This window comes from Electrophorus electricus, chromosome 7 (genome assembly GCF_041902795.1).
Source record: "Electrophorus electricus isolate QZ-2024a chromosome 7, ASM4190279v1, whole genome shotgun sequence".
Taxonomy (NCBI): domain Eukaryota; kingdom Metazoa; phylum Chordata; class Actinopteri; order Gymnotiformes; family Gymnotidae; genus Electrophorus; species Electrophorus electricus.
In genome coordinates, this window is record NC_137503.1 from 21950046 (window position 1) to 21962159 (window position 12114).

General features: G+C 38.1%; 1 protein-coding gene across 1 annotated transcript; it reads left to right on the plus strand.

The window, feature by feature from the left end:
• Window positions 1–980: 980 nt before the first annotated feature.
• On the plus strand, window positions 981–10223 carry calm1b (calmodulin 1b). Its single transcript, XM_027000841.3, has 6 exons — window positions 981–1135; window positions 5108–5138; window positions 5445–5588; window positions 7285–7391; window positions 8653–8788; window positions 9271–10223. Exons 1-6 carry the CDS (start codon window positions 1133–1135, stop codon window positions 9297–9299), a joined length of 450 nt encoding a protein of 149 aa, XP_026856642.1. The 5' UTR covers window positions 981–1132; the 3' UTR covers window positions 9300–10223.
• Window positions 10224–12114: the final 1891 nt, after the last annotated feature.

Here is a 12114-nt window from a genome sequence, read left to right on the forward strand (position 1 = left end):
GTAAAAGTTTATTTAGTAGTGGTTCGCTATATTAACATTTTGAAAGTTCAATGCTAGCCTATTCTAAACGCATAGAAAAGTATATAAACACAAAAGCCAAACAAATAAGCTACTATTTCTCTAAGGAAACAAAATTCAGTTCACTTAGAAGAATAAACTGCAGTCTCGTATTATTGCTGCAATAAAGTGCTGTAACATATGCACTGGAGTCTCTTGGCTGTGTCACAGTGCATCTCTGATTCTCTAGTTACTTCTGTACAATATCTAGGCCCTGTAGGCCTATAAATTGTATCTGGGAGTAGGCTGGCACCTGGCAATGAGAAGAAAACCCTTTATGCATAGTTTTCAAAGTTTTGAAAATCTCACTCATGTAACATTGTAGTTCTCTTTAAGTTCTGCTGAAAGCTGTTATTTGGCCCTTATTATATAAGATACACAGACAGTTATAGACGACTGGCTTTAGAGGAGCATATTTATATAATTTATATTTTAAACTGTTAATGGATTATACTTGTCTATATGTGTGTTACTGGACCTGACTAATGCTCCGTAGGTCTTCCCTGTATTAATAAAGCAAATTAAAGTGTTCCATTTTCTAATTTTTCACAATTGGCCTAACTGCCACAGGCAAACCATAGGCCAATAAAATGCACATGAATAAATGATACCGGCATATCAGCATTACACAACATGATTGAAAATCACCATTTGTTAGAGAAAAAAAAAAAGACAAAAGACTAAAATCTTAACCAAAGAAATACACTGCCTGTATTGCCTACATTAGCGTATGTGGTTTACCATTTGTATCCATGCTTAATCAATTTAAGAGTCAATCATTTTATCCGAAAGAACACTTCCTGCATATTATAATTATCTAGAAATTGGATCGGTGCGCAGTTTTGCTGAGTGATGTGTAACATAGGCCTAACACCTGATTGGTCAAATAGGAGGAGGCGGGGCCAGTTTAGTCTGAAAGCAATTCAGGAAGTGAGTGAGCGCTTGAGTGGCGGATGAATACATATCCTTACACCCCAGGAGAGAGATAGCGAGAGAGAAAACAACGCCAGTGGATCTTGCACCCGGGGAAGGTCTATCGTCTTTACTAGTGTTATTGGTCTCTGTTTCAACAAACATGGTACGTATCATTCTTTCTGTTGCATTTTTAGTATTTTCCGTTTGGCAGGGTGAGACATATAAAAATGGGAGACAAAAGAAAAAATGGGCTCAGCCCATCTATCCATGTGAACGGTCGGATTCATTCAAACATGAACATGCTTTAAAAAGGCATTACATTACAAGCTTATGGTGTATTAACGGTGATATTGTATGTTAAGCATTTCTATTATTTAATAGTGCTAACATGTAGGCTGTTGATGTAAAATAGTTAAATTGGTAGTCAGCTATTAAAGCTCATCCCGATGATGCAACAGTCAAAATGTAGCGGGAATCCGCGACAACTGCGCAATTATCGGCATATGGGCTGTTGTAAGATTACAAAATAGTAGTTTATGTGTAATGAAATACCTTATTTCCTTGTCTTGAAAAGCAAACGTATCACACATTTGGAAATCTGGAAATTTAGTAGTTTGTGGATAACGTCAATTGCATAGAAGCATCGCCTCTGACATCGCACGTTATCGGACGGGCCATGGTAGGATAAATCTACTTGAGAGGGTGGGGATCCGTGGTTTCGACGTAGGCTATTTTATGTTTATGTTTCGATTTATGCTTCGATTGTACCTGTTGTAAAAATATCTATGTGTTGTCATGTAGCCACAGGCTGTAGAAAGAGTTGCTCTCGTTTGTCTACTTTGTTTTTCGACGTGGATGTTGGGTAGGCTATTTATGTATTATGTTGCATCATCAAAGAAGAGTTGTTGGCTTGAATCGGTTAGGAAGTACAAGTTATCTTTTTTTTTGCAAGACGGGCATATGCAAATGTAGTTATGTCCACCATAACATGCACCTACTCGATACGTAGATATAAGTAACATTTTTCTTTTCATTTTCACGCCCGCTGACTATGTGCCTAATATAATATAATATTATATATATATATATATATATATATATATATATATAGATATAGATATAGATATATATATATAGATATAGATATAGATTGATGTGGCCATCGGATGACTGAGGTCATTGATTCATGCAAAAGAGTAGAACATCTGTAGATGGCGTGTTTCATCCAAGTTGGCATATAGCATCTGTCAGAGGGCAGCTGTTCTGTAGGCAATGCAATAGGAGACTGATGTAATAGGTCTGTGCAACAAATGGTCAGGGTGTCTTGTGGATTAGGATGTGGGTTGAACTACATGAGTATTTGTGTACACATAAAACAGCTTTCAGAGTCAACCATTTCCAGTCATCAAGGTAACAGCAGTTCACATTCACAGTTGCTAGTTTTTACATGTTAATGAGTTGTATGACCAACTGATATGGACTGTTTAAAATTATACCTGTTTGATTTACTCAGCAAAATTGGCTGTTTTCTTAGACTTTCTGAGAAAATAATTTGATTATGCATAATAGGGTATTCAGATCTGTATGGTGGCATACATTTTTGTGTGCATGTGTGTATGATGCCATATATTTCTGTGTGCATGTGTGTATGTCCCCAAAGCCATACAGGCATCATTTTCCTTAAATGCAAATTGTCTATAGGAAGGATGCTTATGCAGGCTTTTGTCCTTTTATAGCAGCCCACAGTCCCTGACCAGCTGCCCATGACTGTGTAGCAGCCCGCTACTCCAGTATGGTTGTGGGTGCTGGGCGTAACTGGACCTTGAATGGGTGTGGAATTGGAGTTCAGTCATACTGGCAATAGGGTGGGACATTAACCCACTCCGAGAACTCTACACTCTGCACACTACCCACTCACCATAAACAGACCATGTAGGCCAAAAAGTTTTACAATAGAGGTTTAAGCATTTAAACATTGGAGACATTTAAACTATGCCAATAAGAACATTCAGTGTGCCTCTGGTTATATGTAGTTATAAATCTCACATGAGGGTATTAAAGCGTCTTTCTGACGTTATACTCTGTTATAAAATCGAAAAAGCCCCATATTTGACCTGCAAAAGAATGGTTGAATCTATTGGCCAAGGCCCAGTATGTAGGTGGAAGTGCTGAGTTTAGCTCATGGCTTTTAGAATTGGTTTGTTAATGCCGTTCACGGCTGCAAACTATTTTCAGCTCTTTGTCCTATGTAAGCTAGCATGGTTGCACAACAGTTTCAAACCAATGACAGATCATCCTTTCAGAGTAACAAAAGGGAGGGGGGGACCAGTAGAAATCATGAGAGTCTAATTTTCATTTGTCCTTAAAACATAACGTAAAACAAGATCAAGCCTTTGTTACGGAGTATTGGCAGAAGGAACCAACAAGATTCTCAGGTTTTTTATTATCATGGTTTTAACAGCATTTCTGCTATATTTGATATATTGAAATTATCTTTAGTTCTTCTGAGTTTTACTATTTAACTAATTTCAGTAATGATACCTCTCTGAAACATACTTACAGACTACACATTTGTCCCATAATATTTTAGTAAGAAATAAGTAGAAAGAAGTCCAGTAAGAAGAAATTATGAACACAATTCTTTTAGAATTTTGGAAGTTGTTTTGAAATGGGTCTAAAGCTGAGCCAAGATCAGTTTTCTTTACTAGCTGTTTATAGGAGTATGTAGAAGAGCAGCTTCTTGAAATCTACAAGCTTTTAAAAGGCAGTTAACTATATTCAGCACATTATCTACAATATTTTTACAAAATACTGCAGAAATTGTATCCTAGAAGCTTATATTATCTTACCTGTATGATGAAAGTGAAGTTCATTTTATGTATTTTATTTTAAACATCCAATTAAATATCCAATTTTAAAAAAAGGTTTTAATTCAGTTTTTTTAATTCAGTCTATTTTAAACAAGTAACTAAACCACAATGACACACATTCCTGTTATACTCATAATATTAATATTTAGTGTTGAGCATGAAAAACAAATGATGCTTTTCTCTGAAACTTGGTTTTGATTATGTATAGCTATCATTGTACTCTGTGGCAAGACAGTCAGCTAATTTAACATCTCATCTGTCAGCCTAAAAAAAACTACCCAGAGAAACCAAAAACAGGCATGAAACAAAGAAGTGGAAACCAAAGTCAGCATTAAGAAAAAAACTGGTGCAATGGCCACAAGGCCAGCTTAAAACACAGGAAGGAAATAACATGGTTAAGGTGTCACCTTTTGCTCTTATTCCACTTAAGTTTTGGATAAATCAAGTGCATATGCACTTGAAATGTAAGTATGCTGATGACTTAAATCTCATTATTTCAGCAGAAATTCTACAGACATATTTGCTTAGAGGTGCAGTATGTTATCACTGTTTCTTTGGTCTTCTTTCTGAAGAACTCTCCACTGCAACAATCTTGTAGAGACTTTCTCGCAAAAGCATAGAAGACCATGCTATATCCTACTAGATGGATACCAAACATGATGATTGATACTGTTCAGGACTGATCGACTGTGAGGTCAGGGATCATATATAGCAACAGTGGAGAATGGTGATTGTTGTATATATAATATAGTTTTCATCACCATTTTTCCACTGTTGCTAGAAAATACGTATGGTGTATTGCACTCTTTTCAGATATGATGGCATCACTGGCTTCTCACTGTATTGGCTCATCCATTCAGCTTCATAATTCCAAATTCCTCTTTTTCCTCATTAACCAGCCACAGCTCATTGAGTTCTCTCCTGCTCACTGTAAATCTCAGGCCTGCTGTGTATGAGCCAGCCCACAGAACTGTGTGATCTATCACTCAGATTAAGAGAGTTCAGACAGCTGATCTTAATATCAAAGGCTGAAGAAGGGTCTTTTTCATCTGTTCATCCAATTGTTTAGTGTCCCCATTTTACTAGGATTAGTAGCAGCAATGTAAAGTTCTAAAACCCTGTAAATAAAATTACTCTTTCACATTTGCCAATACTAATATGTGATGTAAGATTAGGACAGTGTCCTTTGTGTACCAAGCTGGCAGTAATTTGTGTTTCATTGCTAATAACTGGCACATTGTTTTGCTCTTCTTTTTGCAATATAGGCTGACCAGCTAACAGAGGAGCAAATTGCAGGTGAGATATCATGGCTATATTATAATTGTCAATACAGTATCTGTTGTCTCTCAGTCAGTATAATACTTCAGTAACACTAATAGTCTAAATTTCTGTGTTCTCTGTGTTATTTTATGTGTTCTCCCTGCTTAAACTGTCTATTAATTCCACTCAAGCAAACATGCTATTCAAATTTTGATTGATAAAAGAGAAACTTAATATATTCAATTCTGACCTAGATTTCATCATTGTCTTCTGCTCTCACTGCACTATTGAATTTTCTAAACTGCAGTCATAACAGTGTTGTGCTTCCCTTGGCTGTTCTAGAGTTCAAGGAGGCTTTCTCCTTATTCGACAAGGATGGAGATGGTACCATCACAACCAAAGAGCTGGGTACAGTCATGCGATCACTGGGGCAGAACCCTACAGAGGCAGAGCTACAAGATATGATTAACGAAGTCGATGCAGATGGTGTGTAACATCTCCCTTATCTGCTGAAGTATTTCCTTTCCAGATCAGTCAGAGAAAGGCAGTGGAGGGCTTTTTAGAACTCAAAGTCTTCATTGCTAACAGAAAATTCTGAAAATGACAAGAGATTATAATTATTGTACAGAGATCTTAAGTATAAACAAACAGGTCACCTGATGATTAAATAAGACTGCTTTTTTCTAATTTCTGGTCATGTCTGCTTGAATTAAAGTCAGAACAGTTTCAGAACTAGAAGAGTTTTAGAAAGGTTATTATAGACTTGCAGGTTGTTGAGCTGCTTCTGAATGGCTGTCAGTTGAGTGAGGGACAGGCTCTTCTCCCAAACTGCTGCAGCTGCTAAACTCTATGAACAGACTAAAAAGAAGCCTGAGCACTTAGTCTCCAAGGCTTTTGTGCTGAATGTGTAATGGGAGCCTTACTGGACATCTGTCTTATAAAGCGCCTATCCCTTGCTTAATCCTCCTCTACATGTCAGTTTAGAAAGCCATTCCATGGAGGCTCAAGTAATGTCATGTGTATGATGGATCTTTGTATTCAGTGATGATTTTTTTTGCCATATCTATTGGTCTTACATGGTGATTAAATCAGTAGATCATCCGTGGGATGGCTGTGTTCAATCGTTTCAGTGTGCCACACTGATGTTATGTAGGTCAGACACCAATAAGGAAAGTAATGGGAAATATAAGTGATTACATAATCCACTCTGCGCACTTCGCACATCAAGCGCCCACACACTTATTGAAAGGAGCTGCTGGGAAAGCTTTAAAATTATTTAAGGATCTGACACTGGAAATTCAGCCTGGAAGTGACAAACTGGTCTCTCCATAAGTGTGATGGCAGCACGTTGTCCAGACGTGTCTGTAAGGATGGGTTTGAGCAATGGCTTGTTTTCTTCCTGGTCCTGTTGCGTTTCCCATTCCTTCTCTCTAATGCAGTCACCATACTCCTCAGGTTCTGTAGACAGCACACATCTTTCATCAGCTTTCACTGGAATGCCCACATTGTTGTGGACTCTAATCTGCTTTTTCAGCAGCCATCATTTTGTGTATAGCCTTGAGCAGTGTTACTGTATTAGATTACAGACCATTAGATCCACTCCCCTCATTCCCCTGGCCATTTGATTGCCATCTGCTCTGACTAAAAAGCACCAAGGGCTTTAGATAGGAGTCTTTCTAGTATCACTGATTCTTGTCCAGCAATCCTACACATCTAGTCATTCATTCAGCCAAGTGCCTTACACATTATTACTACGTTCATTTGTCAGGAGTCTCTTGTTTTGGTGTCCTTCAGCTAGCAGCAAAGACTAACATCTTTCTTATTGATATCCTTCATCAGATCCCACATCATGCCTTTGATGGCTGGATCATTAGTATTAGCGAAACGCATGTACAGCTGCCACTCCCTGCCTGTGTGGAGTGCTTGTGTAAGAGAAAGTTTGCATAATGCAAAGTTAGGGTTACCTTCAGCTAAAGCTTACTGTGTCTCATGCCAGAGATTACCCCAAACCAAAGAGGGAATAAGAAACTCCTTTTGCATTTTTCCAAGAATCTCAGAAGTCTCCTACTGTTAAAAATGGGCTTCCAAAATATGGTTTTATATTCAAATTGATCATTTTTGAACCACGCACTGGTTTCTTGTTTGAAACTGATATTGCCCGTCATTTCCTGTTCTCTCTCAGGCAATGGAACTATTGATTTCCCAGAGTTCCTCACCATGATGGCCAGAAAGATGAAGGATACAGACAGTGAAGAGGAGATCCGAGAGGCCTTCCGGGTGTTTGACAAGGTTCATCCAGCCACTCACACTCACTTAACTAGAGGCCTTCACAGATTCACAACAGTGCCAAACAGCTCTTAGGTTTGGCCTACATGAGCTAAATGTTTTAGGGTTTTTACTAAACTTATATTGAGTAATATCAATACAAATACAAATAGTATATCATCATACAATATGCTTGTATCATACAAAATCTGAGGTATGTTATTTTTCTGATTAGTATGTTTTTAAGGCTGTGAAACACATATTACTCTTGTGAGTTTTCTCGCACATATATGTGAGGTAGGCGGGGTTTATAAGCACTGTGTGGGATGATGCAGTCTGCACACTCCACTTTTTTAGTAAGCTAGGCTACGCAAGACTACATTCCATCTGCTGCCTTTGCATAAAGTAGTTATGGACTGACGGTACATAAAAGCCTTTTTTTTTTTTTTTTAATAGTTCTCCCATTTTAGAAGGCCAGTAGTAATTGGAGTGTTGGCTCAGTTGATTTTAGCATTTTTATCTGTTGTGTGCTTGTTGTTGTCACTCAATATGAGTGACCAAACTGGAAATTCCAGAAAAGCAGGCCATCCGCTAAACATTTGGATGATTAGCAGAAATAATAAATATTGCCAAGATATTAGGTGTCAACAGCCTGGAGTAATTATGAACAAGAGTGCACTGGCAAGCTAGCCAGTGGATATGATGGACCACAGTACCATATATATAATACTTTAAAAAGGGAAGAATTATTGCTTTCAGCGGACAGGTTTTTCCAAAGTCGAATGTAGAATGTGGAGTGGAATGTTGTAGACTTGACCTAAACTCCACTGTGCATGCAGTTCATGTACTGAAAGCAAGAGCAAAATACATAGCATCTGCTGATGTCCAAGGGTAGCTCGTTTCCTGTATGCTGTGCCTAGTATAGACATAAGTACCTTCAAATGTAGTACCTTTTAAAGCCCCTACATTCCCTGGGATCCTTTAGCGGGTTCAGACTCTAATTCCTCACTCTTCTAACAACAGATCTTACATTATGTAGCCACTGAATAATAGGCATTCAGTTACTGAAAAAAAGAAATTTAGATTTACAATTTAATAATAAGCCACGAGATTAAGGATTAACGTGTAATTGCATACTTTAACCTCATACTAATTGTTTTATTGCAAAGCTGACATACTTTAGTGCAGAATCATGAATCACTAACTAATAGGCCTGGAGTGAAGCCTGCAGCCTGAAGGACTTTGGAACTATACTAACACTTCCATCCCTCAACCCCAATTTTAGGATGGTAATGGCTACATCAGCGCTGCAGAACTGCGTCACGTTATGACGAACCTTGGAGAAAAGCTCACGGATGAAGAGGTAGACGAGATGATCAGAGAAGCAGACATCGATGGAGACGGTCAGGTGAACTATGAAGGTACGGTGGCTCACAAACAAGCCTCCAATGTTTCTTAGGACACATATTTGGATAATACATTGTTTGAGTAACAATGCAGTGAGTTAATTATATGAATACGAAAGCCATTTGTAAGTTGGACACCAATTGAGCCTTTGCAATGGAAAACCATGTATTAGCTATGTCCCCTTTTTGTGTAATCCATTATTTTAGTTTTTGATTGTGTAATGTCATTTCAGTTTTTGGCTTTCACATTAAAATTACTCTAAAACACTAAATATGCTTTATTTAGACCTGCCTTACTATTCATGTGGGAATTTAAAAATAAAATATGCAATGTTTTATATTACTCTTATGTTGTAGAAAAATCATACATGTCCATTTAGTGTTTTCTTCACAAGGACTCAAGTGAATTCTACTTTCACAGTTTGAATAAAGAAATTAATAAACTTTGGCCAAAAGTAGCTCCCTAATCACATTATTTCCCTTCTTTCTTTCTTCAGAATTTGTACAGATGATGACCGCAAAGTGAAGTGTCCTGTCCTTCCTTGCCCTCTTAGAAGAAAACAAAAATCAGTCAAATGTTTTACTTACCTCTTGGGGAAATATACATTTATTCATAATGTTTCTGTACAGAAAATAATTGAATGTTGAAATAAAATATCCTTCTGTCCACACAAGGAAAAAAAAAATCAAATATCTGCATGAAATGGTTAGTGATCCTCTCCCCACAGATCAATCTAGCATCAGTTAATAAGAGTTAAATAACTACCTAAAATGGGAAACAAGCATTTGATGAACTTGTTAAGTTCCACTTGCCCTTGGTAATGTTTGGGCTGGCCATCTTTCTCTTTATTGTCTGTTTTCTGTCCTTCATGCATGCACATTGAGACTGGAGCTCCTGGATCTGCCGGTCTGAGAGTGCTTTCCAATGAAGTGTTGTCATGTTTGTTTGTTTTGGGATTTTTTGTATCTTGAGAGGAACCTTGGAAAAACAGGTTCTCATATAAGCTGATGGTGGAATGGAATTTTTATTGTATGGTGGGGATAATAATAAACAAAAAAATAAATAAAAAGAAAAAAATACAAAAAATGACAAAAAATCTTACACATTTGGCATGAGATTCTCGTGGTTTTGTTTATTTTATTTCTTTTTTCCTTGTATGAGCATCTGTCTAGCCTCCCACTCCGGTTGAGGGCAAGCAGGTGTGTTGTGGAAGGTTGGCAGTAGTTGGGGTGAGCTTCATCTTCTCAGTTTCTGCATTTTGAATGGTGATGGCATTTTGCTCCCTGAGCTTTAAGAGCATACTGCAATAGTCTCGGCTCAAGAGTTTGCCATTGTTTAACTCAGTTCAGTTTGCATTCATTCCAAATTGTACATGCTTCCCTTTTATTTTATTTTATTTTTTTTCCTTTTTTTTTTTTTTTTCAAATAAAAAAAATCCATGAACTTGAACTTGCTGTCTTATTTATTTGTCTTCAGAAGGATTCATAAAACCCAAACAAGGAAAAATAGCTAAATTGAATTGAGAAAATAAATATATGAAATTAAAACCATGTTAAGTCATTTACGGCATAATTCGATTTATAATGTTTTTATCTTTTGACTAACACAAGTTTAAAAGCAATTATAAAATTATCTTGAAATTAATTCAGGATTAGTTTCCAAAATTGCATTTAAATGCAAGTGCATTCTAATTTGTAGTAAATAAAACTGCAGTTCATTCAAAACATGTAAATAAATACAAGTCAGTTTACAATGTAATCTACATTTATAAACATTCCATATGTATGGTGTGAGAATTGTGGGATTGTGAGAGGAAAAAAAATTAAACTTGGGCTGGACAGCTGTTTTGGGTAGCTTCTGCCTTGTCTAACACCTTCCCTGTGTTTTCCCTGAATATCTGAGACAGGACTGTAGTAGTTTTGGGAAGCAGGAAGGTGGTAGGGTGCCAAGAACTGTCAAAGAGTATGGCTGTTAATCAGAACTTTACATGGGCACTTTTTCTAGCATTGCACTTCTCCCAAACCTAGGATATGAATTAAAGCATTTAGTCTAACTGAAGCCTGACTCCTTTGTCAGGAATTGAGACAGCAAATTTGCAACTACATTCATGCATGTCTACAAGTCAGTGTGTGTAACACTTAGATATGGATATGAGCCTCTAGTGAAAAACAACCCATGTGGTTTGGTGCAGTTTGAGAGCTACTCTGGACCAACAGGGGCCTATACAATGTGACACTCGAGCTGGAAGGGATTAAATTAAGCACATCAATATTTCACATGTAAATGAAGCGCTATGCTGCACTGTTTGTAAGAGGAGAGGGTTTACCATCACCACTATCCACCCCAACCCTCCTATCTAGCCAGGTGCAAAACAGCGGACTAATACCATATCACATAACAGAGGAACGGAACACACGTGTGTATACACACATGTCAGCATGAATGCACACACGAGCGTGTGTGTACACACAAATGTAAAAACATTCCACAGTCCGTATAATACAAAAAAATTCTTCATCATTGCAAAGTGATTTCAACTGGTTATTGAAACGCCAGATCTATTCAAAAAGCTGGCCGTTGTAGGGCAGATCCTGAGTCACTGTGAGTGGTGTACACTAAATGCTTGCACTTAGAACAGCTGCAGGGCAGGTGATGCAGCTGAGGAGCAGCGTGAGGAGCACACAGCTAGGGGGACACACAGGCATGTCAGGCACGAGGCACACCAGACTGGGCGCATGACACGGTACTCACACACCTGTGCTCTCATTTCATCTCACATTTCTTTATGCAGGCCATAGTATGAGTTGCCAACAGATAAGGAGTGGCCTGGGAGGCTAATGAAAGCTTAGAGATCATGTAAGCCTTGAAGGGGTCATGCATGAAACAGAAGACAGAACTTTTGTCACAAGTCTTGACCTGCTGTCCTGCTTCCTCCTAATCCATCAATTTACACAGAGTATTGTATGAAAAGCAGTTGAAAGAAGTAGATCGCTGAAGTCAATTCAGAGCAAGACCAATGTCCTCCAAACTTCAGGCCCAGAAACACCATGATAACCTGACAAAGTCCAGAAATAAGGGGAGATTCACTGCACTGCAGAAACATGCGAGGGGTATCAGACTCTTAGTGGGACTTTAGTGGACTCTCCTTCCCATTTGAAGTTTAACCATGAATTCCAGTGACATGGCCAGCGCAGATGCGCCTGTGCAGTTAAGTTAAGTCCCGTGCTGAGGATCAGCCACCTTCAAGTTCATGAACTGTGTGACTGCTCCATCACCCTGATTTGACACTCAGTGCTAGGTGGTGCCTTGGGGCACTGTAATACAGCTCTCTGTATTCTCA